General features: G+C 46.1%; 1 protein-coding gene across 2 annotated transcripts; it reads left to right on the top strand.

Annotated features, from left to right (window-relative positions):
* The first annotated feature begins 5,489 nt into the window (after window positions 1-5,489).
* Window positions 5,490-15,715, top strand: LOC137379775 (transcription factor Spi-C-like). 2 transcript variants are annotated; one of them, XM_068051131.1, is made up of 6 exons: window positions 5,500-5,597; window positions 7,487-7,538; window positions 7,634-7,727; window positions 12,487-12,599; window positions 13,404-13,518; window positions 13,628-15,715. In XM_068051131.1, exons 2-6 carry the CDS (start codon window positions 7,536-7,538, stop codon window positions 13,954-13,956), a joined length of 654 nt encoding a protein of 217 aa, XP_067907232.1. In that variant the 5' UTR covers window positions 5,500-5,597; window positions 7,487-7,535; the 3' UTR covers window positions 13,957-15,715. The 2 variants fall into 2 exon arrangements, with proteins under 2 accessions (XP_067907233.1, XP_067907232.1); XM_068051132.1 differs by lacking the exon at window positions 7,487-7,538 and having other exon boundaries at window positions 5,490-5,597.
* Window positions 15,716-18,998: the final 3,283 nt, after the last annotated feature.

Raw genomic sequence — 18,998 nt, 5'->3', positions numbered from 1 at the left:
AGATAAAGAGACAGAAAGAGAGAAATGCAGAAAGGATTAGAGGGCATTGTTTAGTAGTGTGGACTCTCACCTGCTGCTTTAGACATACAAAATATCATATTTCTGGGTACTGCCTGCGTGGAGTTTGCAAGTTCTCCCTGTGTCTGCATGGGTTTCCTCCGGGTGCTCCGGTTTCCTCCCACATGCCAAAGACTTGCAGGTTGATAGGTAAATTGGCCATTATAAATTGCCCCTAGTATAGGTAGGTGATAGGGAAATATAGGGACAAGTGGGGATGTGGTAGGAATATGGAATTAGTGTAGGATTAGTATAAATGGGTGGTTGATGGTCGGCGCAGACTCGGTGGGCCGAAGGGCCTGTTTCAGTGCTGTATCTCTAAATAAAATAAAATAATAAAAAATAAAAATAAATATAATTATAGAATGATACAACACAAAAGGAGGCCAATTGGCCCATCCTGCCTGTGCTGGCTCTTTGAAAGAGTTATCCAATTAGTCCTACTCTCCTACTCTTATCTCATAGCCCTGAAAATTTTTCTCCTTTCAATATCCAGTTCCCTTTTGAAAGTTACTATTGAATCTGCTTCCACCACCCTTTCAGGCAACACATTCCAGATCACAACAACTCACTGCGTGAAAAATGTTTCCTCGTGTCACCTCTGGTTCTTTTGCCAATTATCTTAAATCTATGCCCTCTGGTTGCTGACATGTCTACCACTGAAAATTTATTTGTAGAAATATAATTGTCGTATACATGTTACTGGGTGTGTACAAGCATTCTTCAGTGAGTTGCTTATTTTAGGGATTCTGAAAGAGAAGCCGCAATATATACACGAGTTTTAAATGTGTAATGTGACACGGGAAAGGCAACACGGGTGTAATTTTTAAAAATTCATTCTTAGGAAGTTGGCATTGCTGGCTATGCCAGCATTTATTGCCCATCCCTAACTGCCCTGGAGAAGGTGGTGGTGAGCCACCTTCTTGAACTGCTGCAGTCCTTGGGGTGTAGGTATACCCACGGTGCTATTAGGAAGGGAGTTCCAGGATTTTGACCCAGTGACAGTGAAGGAAGTGATATAGTTCCAAGTCAGGATGGTGTGTGACCTGGACGGGAACTTGCAGGTGGTGGTGTTCCCATGCATCTGCTGCTCTTGTCCTTCTAGGTGGTAGAGGTCTCTGGTTTGGAAGGTGCTGTCTAAGGAGCCTTGGTGCATTGCTGCAGTGCGTCTTGTAGATGGTACACACTGCTGCCACTGTGCATCGGTGGTGGAGGGAGTGAATGTTTGTGGATGGGGTGCCAATCAAGCGGGCTGCTTTGTTCTGGATGGTGTCGAGCGTCTTGAGTGTTGTTGGAGCTGCACCCATCCAGGCCAGTGGAGAGTATTCCATCACACTCCTGACTTGTGCCTTGTAGATGGTGGACAGGCTTTGGGGAGTCAGGAGGTGAATTACTCGCCTCAGGATTCCGAGCCTCTGACCTGCTCTTGTAGTCACAGTATTTATATGGCTACTCCAGTTCAGTTTCTGGTCAATGGTAACCCCTAGGATGTTGATATATTCACCCACTTCAATAATTTCTAAAATTCTGTGAACTGTACACCCACAAATGTTAATACATTTATTTAAAGGTAGTTCTATGTGCCAGTCACCCTATCAGTGAGTGTGCATGGCTGGAAAACGGTTAAACAGAGAGGCGAAAATCAGCATTCTTTTAACCTTATTTCAGCTTTGCTGTCAACTATTAACTGGTTATAAAACTGGTGAATGTTCATAGAATTATACAGCACAGAAGGAGGCCATTCAGCCCATCTTGCCTGTGCCAGCTCATTGAAAGAGCTATCCAATTAATCTCATGCCCTCTGCTCTTCGCCCACGGCCCTGCAACTTTTTTGCTTTCAAGTATTTCTCGAATTCCCTTTTGAAAGTTACTATTGAATCTGCTTCCACTGCCCTTTCAGGCAGCGCATTCCAGAGAGTTGTGGGAAATTAATGAAATTTTGATGGCAATAATCAACATTTTATTATATAGAATAAAAAAAAACCATCATATGGAATGAGCTATCAAATCTTAAAGTTACAACACATTTTTTAAAAAATCCTGTCTGTTATCATGATGAAACCTGCCTCCAACCAGAACCTGTAGGATTGGATAAGCTAACATGTCCTGATCTTGTGTCAGTGGTTGTTTTTACAGGCTGCTTGCAGATAGCTCATATCTCTGATCAGAAACACACACAGCACTGAACACAATCCACTGGAAAACTAACGTTCAGAATATACTGATTAGGAAGAGATATTTAAAAAGTGACTTCCCCATGAAAGACAAGAACTTCAGGCTCCTCCTTTACCCCAAAGTGTAGACCCAGGCGTTTGCCAGGAGGAGCAAAGGGAAGTGGGAAAGAGGTAAAGTTTCACCCTGAGTTTAAGAGGGGAAATGAGAGTGATGGAGACAGCTTCCAGCTGTCAAATTGACACCTGGGAATTCGACTGAATCAATTAACAGCCTCTTCAAGGATCAGATCTTCCCAAGTAGCAAACCTTCAGGCTGAAAAATTCATCCCTACAACACAAGACTCGTTTTCGAATGCTGGAACATCTGGTCACCTCATTCACATCTGCCCGACCCCCACATCGGCTTGTCCTCACACATCTGCCTGCCACCCACATCTCCCTTACCCCCCCTGACATCTCCCTGACCCCACCCCCATATCTCCCTGACCCCCATATCTCCCTGACCCCCACATCTCCCTGACCCCCATATCTCCCTGACCCCCACATCTCCCTGACCCCCACACCTCCTTGTCCCGCACAGTTTCAGTTTCAGATAGGACAAATTCAGGGCAGGGAATGGGAGGCAGAAAATTAGCCAGTGACTCTGAAAGGCAGAAGAAGCAAAGGTTAAAAAGTGTGCAGCACTGGAATCTGGCAGTATTAAAGGATATTTATTTAAATGCAAGGAGTATAGCAAATAAAGCCAATAAGCTGAGGCCACAGATAGACACATGCCAGCATGATATCATTGCTATAATGGAAACTTGGCTTAAAGTGGGGCAAGAATGGCAGCTCAACATCCCTGGATATAGAGTTTTCATGCAGGATAGAGAGGGGAATAAAAAAGGAAGGGATGCAGCATTATTGGTTAAGGAATCAATAACAGCTTTGAGGAGGGATGATATGCTAAATTAATCATCAAATGAGGCCATATTGGTGGAGATCAGAAATAAAAAAGGGGCAGCAACAACATTAGGATTGTACTATAGACCCCCAAATAGTGAGAGGGAGATAGAACAAATATGTAGGCAAAATTCTGAGTGCAAAAACTATAGGGCAATAATAGTTGGAGATTTCAATTACCCTAATATCAACTGGGATACAAACAGTGTGAAGGACACAGAGGGCACAAAATTCTTGAACTGCATTCAAGAGAACTTTTTTAGCCAGCACATAACAAGCCCAATAAGAGGAGGTGTGGGGGGGTGTGTGGGGGGGGGGGGGGGGGGGGGTGCAATTCTAGATTTAGTCTTCGATAATGAAGCTGGGCAAGTGGATGAAGTAGCAGTGGGTGACCATTTTGGAGACAGTGACCATAATACAGTTAATTTTAGCTTAATCATGGATAAAGATAAAACAGAAGTAAAACTTCTAAATTGGGGGAAGGCAAATTTTACGAAACTGAGAGATCATCTGGCGAAAGTGGACTGCATACAGTTACTTAAAGGATTGGTGGTGCAGGCAGAAACCCTCAACTCATTTAAAAGGTACCTGGACCTGCACCTGAAGTGCTGTAACCTGCAAGACTACGGACCAGGTGCTGGAAGGTAGGATTAGATTGGGCAGCTATTTTTTCCAGCCAGTGCAGACATGAAAGGCTGAATGGCCTCTTTCTGTGCCATAACTTTTCTATGGTTCTACATCTCTCTGGCCACCACATCCTTCTGACCCCCCCACATCTCCCTGACCACCCCCACATCTGCCTGACCCCCCATATCTCCCTGACCCCCCACATCTCCCAGTTTCCCCACATCCTCCTAACCCCCACATCTCCCTGACCCCCCACATCTCCCAGTTTCCCCACATCCTCCTAAACCCCCACATCTCCATGACCCCCCCCCCACATCTCCTGGTATCCCCACATCCTCCTGACCCCCCCCCTACATCTCCCTGTTTCCTCACATCTCCCTGACCCCCACATCTCCCTGACCCCCCACATCTCCCAGTTTCGCCACATCCTTCTGCCCCCCCACATCTCCCTGACCCCTCACATTTCTGTCTCCTCACATCTCCCTGTTACCCCACATCTCTCTGACCCCCACATTACCCTGACCCCCACATTTCCCTGACCCCCCCCACATCTCTGTCTCCCCACATCTACCTGACCCCCACATCTCCCTGACCACCCCCCCCACATCTCTCTGTCTCCCCACTTCTCCCTGTTTCCCCACATATCCCTGGCCCCCCACATCCTCCTGACCCCCCACATCTCTGTTTCCCCACATCCCCCTGACCCCCTCTTCTCCCTGTCTCCTCACATCTCCCTGACCCCCACGTCTCCCTGTCTCCTCACATCTCCATGACCTGCACGTCTCCCTGTCTCCTTACATTTCCCTGACCCCCCCCCCCACATCTCTCTGTGTCCCCACTTCTCCCTGTTTCCCCACATATCCCTGAGCCCCCACATCCTCCTGACCCCCCACATCTCCGTTTCCCCACATCCCCCGACCCCCTCTTCTCCCTGTCTCCTCACATCTCCCTGACCCCCGCATCTCCGTTTCCCCACATCTCCCTGACCCCACATCTCCTTGTCTCCTCACATCTCCCTGACCCCCACATCTCCTTGTCTCCTCACATCTCCCTGACCCCCACATCTCCTTGTCTCCCCACATCTCCCTGACCCCACATCTCCTTGTCTCCTCACATCTCCCTGACCCCCACATCTCCTTGTCTCCTCACATCTCCCTGACCCCCACATCTCCTTGTCTCCCCACATCTCCCTGACCCCACATCTCCTTGTCTCCTCACATCTCCCTGACCCCCCCCCCCCCCCCGCACATTTCCCTGTTTCCCCACAATATCTGACCCCACAGTTGTATCTGCCTCCACCCATCCCCATTCTTTCTGCCCCTCCGGCTCTCCCCGGCTCAGTTCTCGATGCTGCTTTTCTGCAGATCGGTTCAGAAGTGAAGCAGATCCCAGAGCAAACTTATTATTTTTTTCACCGATACTTTTGGTTTAGGAGTGTCCCGACACTCAGCAACATCTGTAAACTGGATGGGTTTGGTGTTTCCGGCTCTGGACGTGTCTTCAATAACAGTGGGATTTGCAGAATGGGGAGAGTTGTGAGGATCTCTGAAACGGGTGGGCCTGGGTCACTGGGTATTCACATGGATTTGCCCAGAGTTAAGTAGGAACTGGTCCCAGCAGCTGAACCCTACCCCGCTCTCTGAATGGACACTGCGAGGTTTGTCTCTGGTGGTGAAATGTATAGGAGGGGCTTGCACCGCTGGGCTGTCCTCGATACTGACGCAGACACTGAGATATAAACAGGATTCAGAGCATTGAAGGGGTCTCATATGAAGGGGCACGTTTGCGTTGTTCACAGTAAGTATTGGAGCTTTTTCAGAGTTAGTGCAGAGCTATGTTCAGAGGTGGGAGAGTGAAGTCACTCGTTCTGTTCCTAACATTGCTGTTAACTGTTAATATTCTCAGGTTTCGGTTCTGCAGGGTTTAAATCATCTCGATTCAGACGTTTGTTTCTTTCCTTTAATGTCGGTTTGTCGGGCGAATTTTCTCTTCGATGTAACTGTAAAAGTTCACCATATGTAATTAAAGAGTTTATCATAAATGCCCCAGTGTTTCAGACTCCAGTGCACACTAGTCATCCCCCAATCCTCTATCCTAAATGAAATGGCAAATAGCTTCTTACCCAAGTCTGTGTATTTTTGTGTGTGTGCATATGCATATTTATGTGTATATATACATTTTAAAAAATTCATTCATGGGATGTGGGTGTCCCAGGTCAGCATTTATTGCCTATCCCTGATTGAGAAGCAGACGTCTTTAAAGCGGAGACATGGACGGCCGGTGGGTCTGATACCAGTGGCGAGCTCGCTGTACAATGTGTCTTTGGGGATCCTGCCATCTTCCATGCGGCTCACATGGCCAAGCCATCTCAAGCGCCGCTGACTCAGTAGTGAGCCGCATGGAAGATGGCAGGATCCCCAAAGACACATTGTACAGCGAGCTCGCCACTGGTATCAGACCCACCGGCCGTCCATGTCTCCACTATAAAGACGTCTGCAAACGCGACGTGAAATCCTGTGACATTGATCACAAGTCGTGGGAGTCAGTTGCCAGCGTTCGCCAGAGCTGGCGGGCAGCCATAAAGACAGGGCTAAAATGTGGCGAGTCGAAGAGACTTAGTAGTTGGCAGGAAAAAAGACAGAGGCGCAAGGGGAGAGCCAACTGTGCAACAGCCCCGACAAACAAATTTCTCTGCAGCACCTGTGGAAGAGTCTGTCACTCTAGAATTGGCCTTTATAGCCACTCCAGGAACTGCTTCACAAACCACTGACCACCTCCAGGCGCTTACCCATTGTCTCTCGAGATAAGGAGGCCCAAAAGAAAAAAAAAAGATTGAGAAGGTGGTGTTGAGCTGCTTTCTTGAACCGCTGCAGTCCATGTGGGGTAGGTACACCCACAGTGCTGTTAGGGAGGGAGTTCCAGGATTTTGACCCAGCGACAGTGAAGGAATGGCGATATAGTTCCAAGTCAGTATGGTGTGTGACTTGGAGGGTTATGTGTGGGCATGTATGGTGTATTTGTCTATATGTATGCATTTGTGTATGTGTGTGTACATGCACCTGTCTATGTTTAAGTGTGTATGTGTGTGTGAGTACGTGTGTGCGTATGTATGCATATTTGTATATTTGCGCACCTCTGAGTGTCCTTATATATGTTTTTATAAGAATATACATATCCTACTTCAGAGACTTGAGCTCAAAATCCAGATTGACATTCTCAGTGCAGAGCTGAGGGAGTGCTGCACTCTCAGAGGAGCCATTTGTAGGATAAGACATTGAACTGAGGCCTCATCTGCGCTCTCAGGTGAACGTTAATGATCCCACAGACACTATTTCGAGGAGGAGCAGGGAAGTTCTCCCCATGTCCTGGGCCAATATTTATTCCTCAACCAACATCACTAAAACAGATGACCTGGTCATTTATCTTTTGCTTTTTGTGGGATCTTGCTGTACACAAATTGGCTGCTGCATTCCGTACATTACAACAGTGACTACACTTCAAAACTACTTCATTGGTTGTAAAACACTTCGGGGCATCCTGTGGTTTGAAAGGCGCTTTAGTTTTTGTATGTGCACAGATCTGTGTGCATCTTTTATATAAAGTAGGTTTTCTGCTGATATTTGGGAGTGATTGTGAAGCTGTGCTTTGGTTGCTTTTAATGCAAACGTTATGTTTGTGTCTTAAAGGCAGACCCACCTCTGAATGCTGATTGCATGAAGTCTCTGCCTTTAAATTATGGTAAGATCTGTTTATCCTTTTCCCCATAAAATGTCTGACCTGATCCCCAGCAGGTGACCCACGGGATAGTCTTATTTTTATTTAATTCTCCCTAGAACCGGGTTGTGGAGGATCTGGAAGTGATAATGGAGTTTCTGGATGAGCAGCAGCATGCGTTCGTGTTTGAGCAAGAGACTGGCTCAGTGTCAGGTGAGTGTGAAAATCGCAGCGAAGATGTTAGCCTGCATATCTTTCTCTTTCACACTCAACGCACACACATTCAGACACAGACTCCATCACAAACACAGACACTCTGACACACACTGAGACACACACAGACACTCCCTCACACACACACATTGACATTCATCCCCTCTCAAGCACATATACAGAGCACATGCACATCTGAATGGGAAAACAAGCAGTTCAATAACATTATGCTGCTCTAAGTAAATGTTGCCAGTGGAAAATCTCTCCATTTAATAGCTGATCTGTGATCTTTGACATGAGGAAAGGCATGTGTTAGTGTCACTTTCCATTTAAAAGGCAACAAAGTGACCATTACACAATAATACAGGGCTCTCTGTCTGAGTCACACTCACTGCGTAACTTATAAGATGCACTGTTATAGAGTCATTACGGCACAGAAGAAGGCCATTCAGCCCATAAGTTCCATGATAAATTCCTTCATCCCTGGAACCATTCTGGCAAATCCCCTCTGCACCCTCTCAAGGATATTCACATCCTTCCTGAAGTGTGGAGACCAGAACTGGATGCAATACTCTAGTTGTGGCCTAACCAGAGCTTTATAAATTTTCAGCATAATTTCCCTGCTTTTGTACTCAATGCCTTTATTTATGAAGCCCAAGATCCCATATGCTTTACTAACCTCTCTCTCAACATGTCCTGCCACCTTCAGTGATCTATGCACATGAACCCCCCTCTATCCCTTTACACTCTTTAGAACTGTGCCATTTAGTCTATATTGCCTCTCCCTATTCCTTCTGCCAAAATGCATCAGCTCAAACTTCTCTCTATTAAATTCCATCTGTCACTTGTCTGCCCATTCTGGTAGCCTGTCTATGTCCTGTTGCAGTCGAATGGTATCATCCTCACTGTTTGCCAGATCTCCAAGTTCGGTATCAGTGGAAAATTTAAAAATTTTACTCTATATTCCAATATACAAGTCATTTATATATATATCAAAAAAAGCAGTGGTCCTAGCGCTGACCCTTGGGGAACACCGTACTATCCTCCAGTCTGAAAAACAGCCATTTACCATGACTCGCTGTTTTCTGTCCTTAAGCCAATTTTTTATCCAATTGGACACTGACCCTCCTATTCCAGGAGCCTCAATTTTGTTAACCAGCCTTTTATATGGTCCGTTGTCCAACACTTTCTTAAAATCCATATCGACAATCTCTACTGCATTTCCTTCATCAACCTTCTGTGTTACTTTATCATAAATTTCAATTAGATTAGTCAAACACAATCTGCCTCCTTAATTACCTTAAACCTCTCAAGGTGCCTGTTAATTCTTTCCCCTGATTATTGTTTCTAAAACCTTACCCACCACTGATGTTAAACTGACCAGCCTATAGTAGCTAGGACTATTCTTACACCCTTGCTTGAATAGGGGTGTCACATTTGTCACTCTCCGATTCTCTGACACCTCCCCCATATCCAGGGAAGATTGAATCACTGGAGTTGGTCTAGATATTGGTACATGTTTTGCGTCTGGTTTTCGGGCATGAAATGATGCGACATGGACCATTTTAGGTGTGAATCAGCCTGGGCCCAATCTGTGCTGGTGTTGGTCCAACTGCTAAATCCATGGGGCTCAATTTTTTGGTCATCCCTGGCTGTGGCCTAGCCAGATGTTAGGCCCCTCGAATATGGTAATAGTGGTAGAAAGGAACAACTGGGTAGAAATTAATTTGGGTCTATTTTCCAGTCCAGATTTGGGACTGCGAGTGTGGTACTTGCCCAAACCAAGAGGCCCGAGAATCTTCACATCCTCATTAGCAGGCTGGGACTGAGCTGCCTCTCTGTCTCTCTCCCAGCTCATCTGCTGCTGAAACCCTCATTTATGTCTTTGTTACCTCTACACTCTCCTATTCCAGTGCTCTCCTGGCTGACCTCCCATCTTCCACCCTCTGTAAACTTGAGCTCATCCAAAACTCTGCTGCCCGTTTCTTAACTTGTACCAAGTCCTTTCACCCACCACCCACTGTGCTCGCTGACCTACATTGGCTTCTGCTCCAGTAACACTTCAATTCTATAATTCTTATCCGTGTTTTCAAATCCCTCCATGGCTTTGCCCCTCCTTATCTTTCTAATCTCCTCCAGACCCACAACCCTCTGAGATCTCTGCACTCATTTAATTCCAATCTCTTGTGCATCACTCCACCATTGGTGGCCGTGTCTTCTGCTGCCAAGGCCCTAAGCGGTGATGTGTAAGGGCAAGTTGTTGCTGGTGGTGCAGATGTTGCTTTTGATTCCACCGGCAGCTTGCCTAATGAGAAGAAAGATCTTAGAGCCACCGTCAAGGAATACCAGGGAGGGAGGATGGAGTGTAGAGGTGGGTATCAGGGAGAGGGTGGGAATCAGGGAGAGGGTGGGAATCAGGGAGAGGCAGAAATCAGGGAGAGAGTGGGAATCGGGGAGAGGGTGGGAGTCGGGGAGAGGGTGAGATTCGGGGAGAGGGTGGGAGTCGGGGAGAGGGTGAGATTCGGGGAGAGGGTGAGATTCGGAGAGAGGGTGGGAATCAGGGAGAGGGTGAGATTCGGGGAGAGGGTGGGAATCAGGGAGAGGGTGGGATTCAGGAGAGAGTGGGAATCGGGGAGAGGGTGGGAGTCGGGGAGAGGGTGGGAGTCGGGGAGAGGGTGGGAGTCGGGGAGAGGGTGAGATTTGGGGAGAGGGTGGGAATCAGGGAGAGGGTGAGATTCGGGGAGAGGGTGAGATTCGGGGAGAGGGTGGGAATCAGGGAGAGGGTGGGATTCAGGAGAGAGTGGGAATCGGGGAGAGGGTGGGAGTCGGGGAGAGGGTGGAAATCAAGATGCTGTGGAAGCTCTCCAGCTCCTCCAGGCTCCATAGGGAAAGAACATATGAACAAGAGGCAGGAGTAGGCCATTCAGCCCCTCAAGCCTGCTTCGCCATTCCATGAGGTCATGGCTGATCTCTTTGTGGACTCAACTCCACTTTCTTGCCTACTCCCAATACCCTTTGTCAAGAATCTGTCTACCTCTGCCTTAAAAATATTCAATGGCCCTGCCTCAACTGCTTTCTAGGGAAGAGAGCTCCACAGAGTCACGACCCTCTAAGAGAAAAGAAATTCTCCTCAACTCTGTCCTAAATGGGAGACCCCTTATTTTTAAAATCTGCCCCCTAGTTTTATTCTCTCCCACAAGAGGAAACATCCTTTCCACATCCACCCTGTCAGGTCCCCTCAGGATCTTATAGGATTCAATCAGATCACCTCTCATCCTCCTAAACTCTGATGAATACAGACCCAACCTGTCCAACCTTTCCTCATAAGATAAATGTCATGCAGGCCCCCACCTGCCAAGAAAGAGGCATATTAATTTTATCATATGAACATTGATTTTAAACTTGCTGGGATGAAGAGAAGGCCTGTTAAGCTAACTGGCCTCTAGTTTCCTGCTTTCTGTCTTCCTCCTTTCTTAAATGGCGGAGTTACATTCACTATTTTCCAATCTAATGGGACCTTTCCACAATCTAGGGAATTTTGGAAAATTAAAACTAATGCATCTACTATCTCAGCAGCCACTTCTTTTAAGACCCAAGGATGAAGTCCATCAGGACCTGGGGACTTGTCAGCTTTTAGTTCTAATAATTTTCTCAGTACCCTTTCCCTGGCGATTGTAATTGTTTTCAGTTCCTCCGTCCCTTTCAACTCTTGAATCACAATTATTTCTGGGATATTATTTGTATCCTCTACAGTGAAGACTGATGCAAAAAATCTGTTCAATTCCTCTGCCATTTCCTTATTTTCCATTATTAACTCCCAGACTCACTCTCTCGAGGACCAACACTTTACTTACTCCTTTCCTTTTTAAATACTGGTTGCAACTCTTACTATCCATTTTTATATTTCTAGCTAGCTTTCTCTCATCCTCTAATTTTTCTCTCCTTCTTAGTCTTTTAGTCATTCTTTGCTGTTTTTTATATTCTGTCCAATCTTCTGACCTGCCACTAATCTTCGCTGAATTGTACGCTTTTTCTTTCAATTTGATACTATCTTTAACGTCCTTAGTTTTTTTTTGTAATTAATGTTTTAATCTACTTGTGGGCGAGACCAAAACAAGGGGCCATAAATGTAAGATAGTCACTAATCACTTCAATAGGAAATTTAGGAGAAACTTCTTTATCCAGAGAGTGGTGAGAATGTGGAACTCACTACCATGAGGAGTAGTTGAGGAGAATAGAGTAGATGCAATTAAGGGGAAGCTAGATAAACACAGGAGGGAGAAAGGAATAGAAGGATGTGCTGATAGGGAGAGATGAAGAGAGATGGGAGGAGGCTCGTGTGGAGCATAAATACTGGCATGGATCAGTTGGGCCGAATGGCCTTTTTCTGTGCTGCAGATTCTATGTAATTCTGTGTAAACCTACCTGTAGTGTTACTGCTGATCAATCCTTGAATGGGGCAGACCCACTCATTGGTAACTAATTTTGTAAGGGGTTCCTTCAACAGACACCAGGCCCCTCATCAACTTATTGAAGGGGCCTAACATTTAGGTGACTTACTGGAACAGGAAGGCCATGAACGTAAGATAATCGTGAAAGGAATTAATTTACACAGGGGCTGAGTAGAATGTGGAAATCTTTGTCATAAACCTGTGCTGTTAGGAAAAGAGAGGTTTCGAGTTAATCACTTTCTTGCCAATCTCTGCATGTTCAAAGCATTTCATTTTATTTTTTAGCTACTCTTCTCTGTATCTTTTAGGGGCCTGTGCTTTCGGACTGCCCTTGGAAAGCTGGCATCCCAGCTCCAGTACAAACAGGAGTGCTGGCTATAAAGAAATATATCTCCCATCGCAGTATTATGCCTTTAATCAGGTAAGAGACTTGGTAAAACAGGCTGAGTCCCAGGATCAGGGATCCAAGATATGGGGAAGGATTGGATAAATCTTCAGCTTGGAAAAGACTTGTCTGAGAGAAAGAGTGAGACAGGGAGAGAGAGAGTGAGAGAGAGAGAGAGAGAAAAACTAAAGGAGAGAGAAAGCTTCCAGTCTAGAGCATCTTTCATGACTTCAGGACATCACAAAGCATTTTACAGCCATTGAAGTACTTTTGAAGTGTAGTCGTTGTTGTAAAGTAGGAAACACAGCAGCCAATTTGCACACAGCAAGATCCCACAAACATAACAATGACTGGATAATCTGTTTCAGTGATGTCGATTGAGGGATAAATATTGACCAGGACACTGGGGAGAACTCCCCTGCTCTTCTTCAAAATAGTACCATGGGATCTTTCACATCCACCTGAGAGGGAAGAAGGGCCTCAGTTTAGTACCTCATCTGAAAGACATCACCTCCAACAGTATAGCACTCCCTCAGTACTGCACTGAAGTGTCAGGCTAGATCATGTGCTTGGTTCTCTGCAGCAGAGGTTTGAAGTCACAGCTATCTCATTCAGATGCAAGAGCACTATCCACTGAGCCAAGATCAATATTACATCTGTGCTTTCACTTCAAAAAATGAAGTACTTTATTGGCTGTGAAGCACTTTGGGACATCCTTCCCATAACCGAGCTACAGTTTGAATGTCCCTTGGATGAAATCCTTGATGTGGTGATACTCTGTTAATTCACTGCTAGGTAAATGCATTAGTTAAATGATTATTCCTACTATTGTTATTGCAGTGTGAACACTCTGTCAGTGCTGACTGCGTGTACAGCCCCTGTTACTCTCCGCTGCCTGATTTCACTCCCACATTGCCTCCAGACTTCATGATCAAAGGCTTCAACAGTGACAAGAGTAAGGATTTCCCTTTTGAAAACACAACACAGGCATCGCCACCCTGCTGGCGGTGTTGGTGCAACCCTGAACTCACTCCTCTCTCTCTCTCTCTACTTTTATTTTGCAGGGAAGCAGAAGGTGAGGCTTTTCCAGTTTCTCTTTGAGATGTTGGAAGACCCAGGGATGAGGCACTGCATCTGGTGGATTCAACCTTCCCAAGGGCTGTTCCAGTTCTCTTCCCAAAATAAGGAAAAACTGGCCGAGATCTGGGGCCGAAGGAAAGGCAACAGGAAGCCTATGACCTACCAGAAGATGGCTCGAGCTTTGAGGAACTATTCCCGGACTGGCGAGATCACCAAGGTGAAACGGAAGCTCACTTACCAGTTCAACCAGCAGGTCGTTAACAGGCTGCTGGGAAGCAGCAGGAGGTCCTTCAATTACTCCATGCCCAGTTGAGCTCCTTTGTGAGGGCTCGCTCCCCTCAGGGAGTCACTGCACCCAGTAGCCTCCCGAGTTACACTGCCACTTTTCCAATGTTGAAAGGCACTACATAAATGCAAGTTCTGCTCCAGCCTTACAACCCTCCGCGATCTCTGCACTCCTCAAACTCTAGCCTCTTGAGCATCCTCCAATTTTAATCACTCCACCACTGGCAGCCGTGCCTTCAGCTGACTGGGCCCTAAGCTCTGGAATTCCCTCTCTGGATCTCTACTTCATTTTCCTCCTTTAAGAGGTTCCTTAAAAAATACATTTTTTGGTCATCTGCCCTATAATCTCCTTCTGTGGCTCGGTGTCAAATTTTGTTTGATCACACTTCTGTGAAGTGTCTTGGGACGTTTTACGATGTTAAAAATGTGAGGTTATCCACTTTGGTAGGAGGAATAGATGTGCAGAGTATTCCTTAAATGGGAAGAGATTAGAAAGTGTAGATGTACAAAGGGACCTGGGTGTCCTCGTCAATAAGTCACTGAAAGCTAACGTGCAGGTGCAGCAAGCAATTAGGAAGGCTATTGGTATGTTAGCCTTTATCGGAAGAGGATTTGTGTACAGGAGTAGAGAAGGCTTGCTTCAATTGTATAGAACCTTGGTTAGACCACACCTGGAGTACTGTGTGCGGTTTTGGGCCCCTTACCTTAGGAAGGATATTATTGCTATAGAGGGAGTGCAACAAAGATTCACCAGACTTGTTCCCAGGATGGCGGGACTGTAAAATGTCCCAAGGTGCTTCACAGGACATAAACACTTTGTTTTCCGTTAGGGTTACTTTAGATTGTTCTCGCAGAAGAGTTGGTGCAGACATGAAGGGCTTAGTGGCCTCCTTCTGTGCCGGGAACATCTGTTGATTTGCAGCACCTCTTTGCATTGTTAGGAAAGTGACAGTGTAATGGAGCCTTAGAGGCTTTAGGTGCAGGTCACAGGTATGACTGTTTACACTCGAATGATAAACACGCACATCATATTGCATCACCTGTACAGCAAACAATGAGTAGCAACATGAGCCAGTTGTAAATCTGCTGTTCGGGATACATTCCCCAAACCCATGGTCCCAATGGGGAGCTTCACTTGAAGAGACAAGGGTCAGAGAAATGCCCATTGTTTCCCCAGCCTGTGCTGCTGTTGAGTATTGCTCAGTGGGCAGGGTGGCTGCCTCTGAGTTAGAACATTGTGGGTTCAAGCCACCCTCCAGGGCCCTCATCTTAGGAGGGGGAGGAGGGCAAGGGGTGAGCAGGAGGCTGCCAGGCAAGAGTGAAGCTCAACCCGATGCACTGACGTGAGACCTGAGCCATTTTTACTCCCAGACCTCGATTAAATAAGTTAGACCTGATTCTCACATGAACCCACCAATCGTGTAACATTGGGGTTGGTGCGGGAGAGAGAGAAGGAGGATCAAAGGAAATGATCACTGGCAAAACACGTGAATGGTGGGGGAGAGAGGGAGGGTCCAAAGCAATTGCAGGAAGCCTGGGGCAGGGGAATCTCAAGGATTGCATGTAGCTCACGGGGAAACTGTTAAGATAACGTACCTTAATTCTCAGCCTCTTCCAAGCCCACTCTCCCATGCAATATTGTGATTCCTTCACAAGGCCAATACCAGATATGACCTCACCCCACAGGGGGGTCTGCACTATCAGAGGGACAATACAGAGGGGGAGGGGCAGTACCGAGGGAGCTCTGCACTATTAGAGGGGCAGTACTGTGGGGGGAGGGGCAGTACTGAGGGAGCTCTGCACTATCAGGGGGGCAGTACTGTGGGGGAGGGGCAGTATTGAGGGAGCTCTGCACTATCAGGGGGGCAGTACTGTGGGGGGAGGGGCAGTACTGAGGGAGCTCTGCACTATCAGGGGGGCAGTACTGTGGGGGAGGGGCAGTATTGAGGGAGCTCTGCACTATCAGGGGGGCAGTACTGTGAGGGGGGGGGGGGGGCGCAGTACAGAGAGGGAGACAGTACAAAAGGGCCTAATGCCTGTTTCAGCCACGTGTACAGGAGTCTGTACCAAAATGACAGGCAGTGCATGACGAGGGTAAACTGCCTGCTATATTGGTTGCTCAGGCAACCATTTTACATCATCGCATTTGGTTTCTAGCAGTCAAAGCATTCTTCAACCCATGCTTTTTGAAAATTCCTGTCTCTTGGGTAAAATTTTAGGAATTAGCACAGAACTTTGCAGGGACTTGAGATTAACACACCCTAACCAATTTTAACTGGACTGATCTCAGCGCCTGAATCCCCACTGTGTAAAGCTCCGAGCCGAGATTGATGTGTTGCAGAATTTGTCCCCCTGCATTTTATTTTACTTTGAGCACTGTAGTAAGGAAATGAGATATCAAAGTGACTTGTCCCTGTTTGTCCACTACACCTGAGCAAGTACAAGTCCAGCTAAATATGAATGCGCAAACTTCAACTTTGCAAAGGAAAATTTCACAGTAAAAGGTTATTAGTAAAAAAACTGCAAATGTCAGAAATGGGTCTGAAAAGAGAAAAGGCAGATGAATGTTCTGGTTGTAAAAAAATAAGAAACAGGAGCTGGAGTGGGCCTTTGGCCCTCAAGCCTGCTCCGCCATTCAACAATATCATGGCTGATTTTTCTACCTCAACTCCACCGTCCCGCACTATCCCCATTTCCTTTAATTCCCTTGGGACCCAAAGAAGTTATCGACCTCTGCCTTGAATATACTCAACGATGAAACATCCGTTACTCTCTGGGGTAGAGAATTCCAAAGATTCGCAACCCTCTGAGTGAAGAAATTTCTCCTAATCTGAGCCCAAAATGGCTGATTCCTTAGTCTAAGTCTGTGATCCCGTGTTCTAGATTCTCCAACCAGGGGAAACATTTTCTCAGCATCTACCCTGTCAAACCCCTTAAGAATTTTATCTGTTTCATTGAGATCACCTCTCATTCTTCTAAACTCCAGGAATAAAGGCCCAGTCTACTCAATCTAAAATCAGTGGACCCGTGATGCATTTGCAACACCTTGCACCCAAAATATGAACAAGGGGTAATGAAATGAGTTGGTGCTCCCGGAGAGGAGCTTCACCCACTGGGAGAGTTTAGCCTCAATCCAGCAGAATGACTCCCCCGATTATACTGCCCCTTAGTAAGACTGCAGTGAAATGGTATTGAAGTCTGGAAGCATTGCTGCTGCTGGGTAAGGCTCTGCACCTGTAGTGCAAGCTTGTAAAATTATTGCTTTGATAGTTTTGCACCATTTTTTTTTTACAGGCCTCTCTCTATCTGATGCTTCTGGTTCACCAAATGCAATGAGACACAATGTCAAATATACTCTGCAATTAGGTTTGGAATGGCATGAGTTGTATTTATTGTCCAAAAGGATTAAATCAGACTGTGGCATTATGGGTGCATTTAGAATGTATCTAGCCATCTAGGATTGATCCTTTTTTCAATTCATTCTCGGGCATGTGGGCGTCGCTGGCAAGGCCAGAATTTATTGGCGCTAATTGTCCTTGGAAGGTGGTGGTGAGCTGCCTTCTTGAACCGCTGGAGTCTTTGGGGTGTAGGTACACCCACAGTGCTGTTAGGGAGTATTTTGACCCAGCGACAGTGAAGGAACAGTGATATAGTTCCAAGTATATTTAGGTCAGTGGATAAAGTGTCAATCAAGCGGGCTGCTTTGTTTTGGAGTGTACACTGCTTGGTTGATATTTCGATACCCAGGTGTGTACATGAGGATGGGGGTTATTGCTTTGCACGAGAAAACCCCTCTTCCTGGGTAGCAGCATCTGTGCTATCTTATCTTGTAGGTCAGCTTTGGGTAAGTTTGAACAGTGCCCAGGAGTTACAGGACAGATCTTTACGCCTGGCATTGCATTGAATCTGCTATCCAGGGGAGGAGTTGGAAATGGGCAATTGCATGAAGAATGGAGCCTGTCAGTGAGCCAGAGCTGATCCACTGATTGGCTTGTCTAGCAACTTGTAGGGGCCCCAAAACCGAACCTTTGCGGTGGTTCCGCCACACCAAGCAAGCAGCCTCCCAGGTGCCTTGCACTGTCAAACGAGTCAGGTTAGCTTTTGTCCAGATTTACACTGCAGCCCCTCACACTATCATTAGAACTGTGGTGTAAATTCACTTGTAACTGAATCCAGATTTTCTGCCTCTGCCGACCTGTTCAATGTCAATCTGGAAAAGAGGTTCGTGTCTAGGATTCTGGTGAAATATTGAGCTAAACTCCAGCTTTGCAGATCTAAACTATTCACTGTGGACTTTTGGATTGATTGAGCACTGTACAATGTACTGCTGGTTTCGTTGTATATATTTGTACTGTTTAAAAGCCACGGGCAAAAAAATAAACTTTGTTCCAAATCCAAGTGTGAAATTTGAGTGGATACGGACAAAACTTGCAAAGATTAACAAGAACTACTAATCCAGCCAAGAACAGCACCAGAGGTTTGAGAACAGAATCCAGGCTGACAGTCCCAGTGTAGTTCTTGAGGGAGTGCTGCACTGCTGGAGGTGTCATAATTCAGGTGAGATGTTAACCTGAGGGACTGTCTTCCTTCTCAGCTTGATGTAAAATATCCCATGACACTAATTCAAAGATGAGCAGGGGACCGGTTCTCCTTGATGTCCTGAACAATTTAACCAACACCTCTTAAAAAAGCAGATTATCTGATCATTTATCTCATTGTGGGAGCTTGCTGTGTGCAAATTGGTTGCCATTACATCACAACAGTGGCAACACTTCAGAATAAGTGCTTCATTGGTGGTAAAGCACTTTGGAATGTCCTGAGATCCAGACAGTTGCTATAGAAATGCAAGTCTTTCTCCGAAATTGTCCAATTTGCCAGCGCCTCAGGATTTAACCCTTTACATTGTACCTTTGAGTTGCTGTTGTTTCTGCTTTGCATTAGTTTATAACTCACAGTATGTTTGCAGTGGGGTCCTATATTGAATCTCAGTATAATCCAGAGAATGTGAGGTCAAATCCCAACACAGCAGTTTGAGGATTTGAATTCAGTTGAATTTTTTTTTTAAATTCT

The sequence above is a fragment of the Heterodontus francisci genome, chromosome 18 (genome assembly GCF_036365525.1).
Source record: "Heterodontus francisci isolate sHetFra1 chromosome 18, sHetFra1.hap1, whole genome shotgun sequence".
Classification (NCBI taxonomy): Eukaryota; Metazoa; Chordata; class Chondrichthyes; order Heterodontiformes; family Heterodontidae; genus Heterodontus; species Heterodontus francisci.
This window is presented reverse-complemented; position numbering and strand designations above follow the sequence as displayed.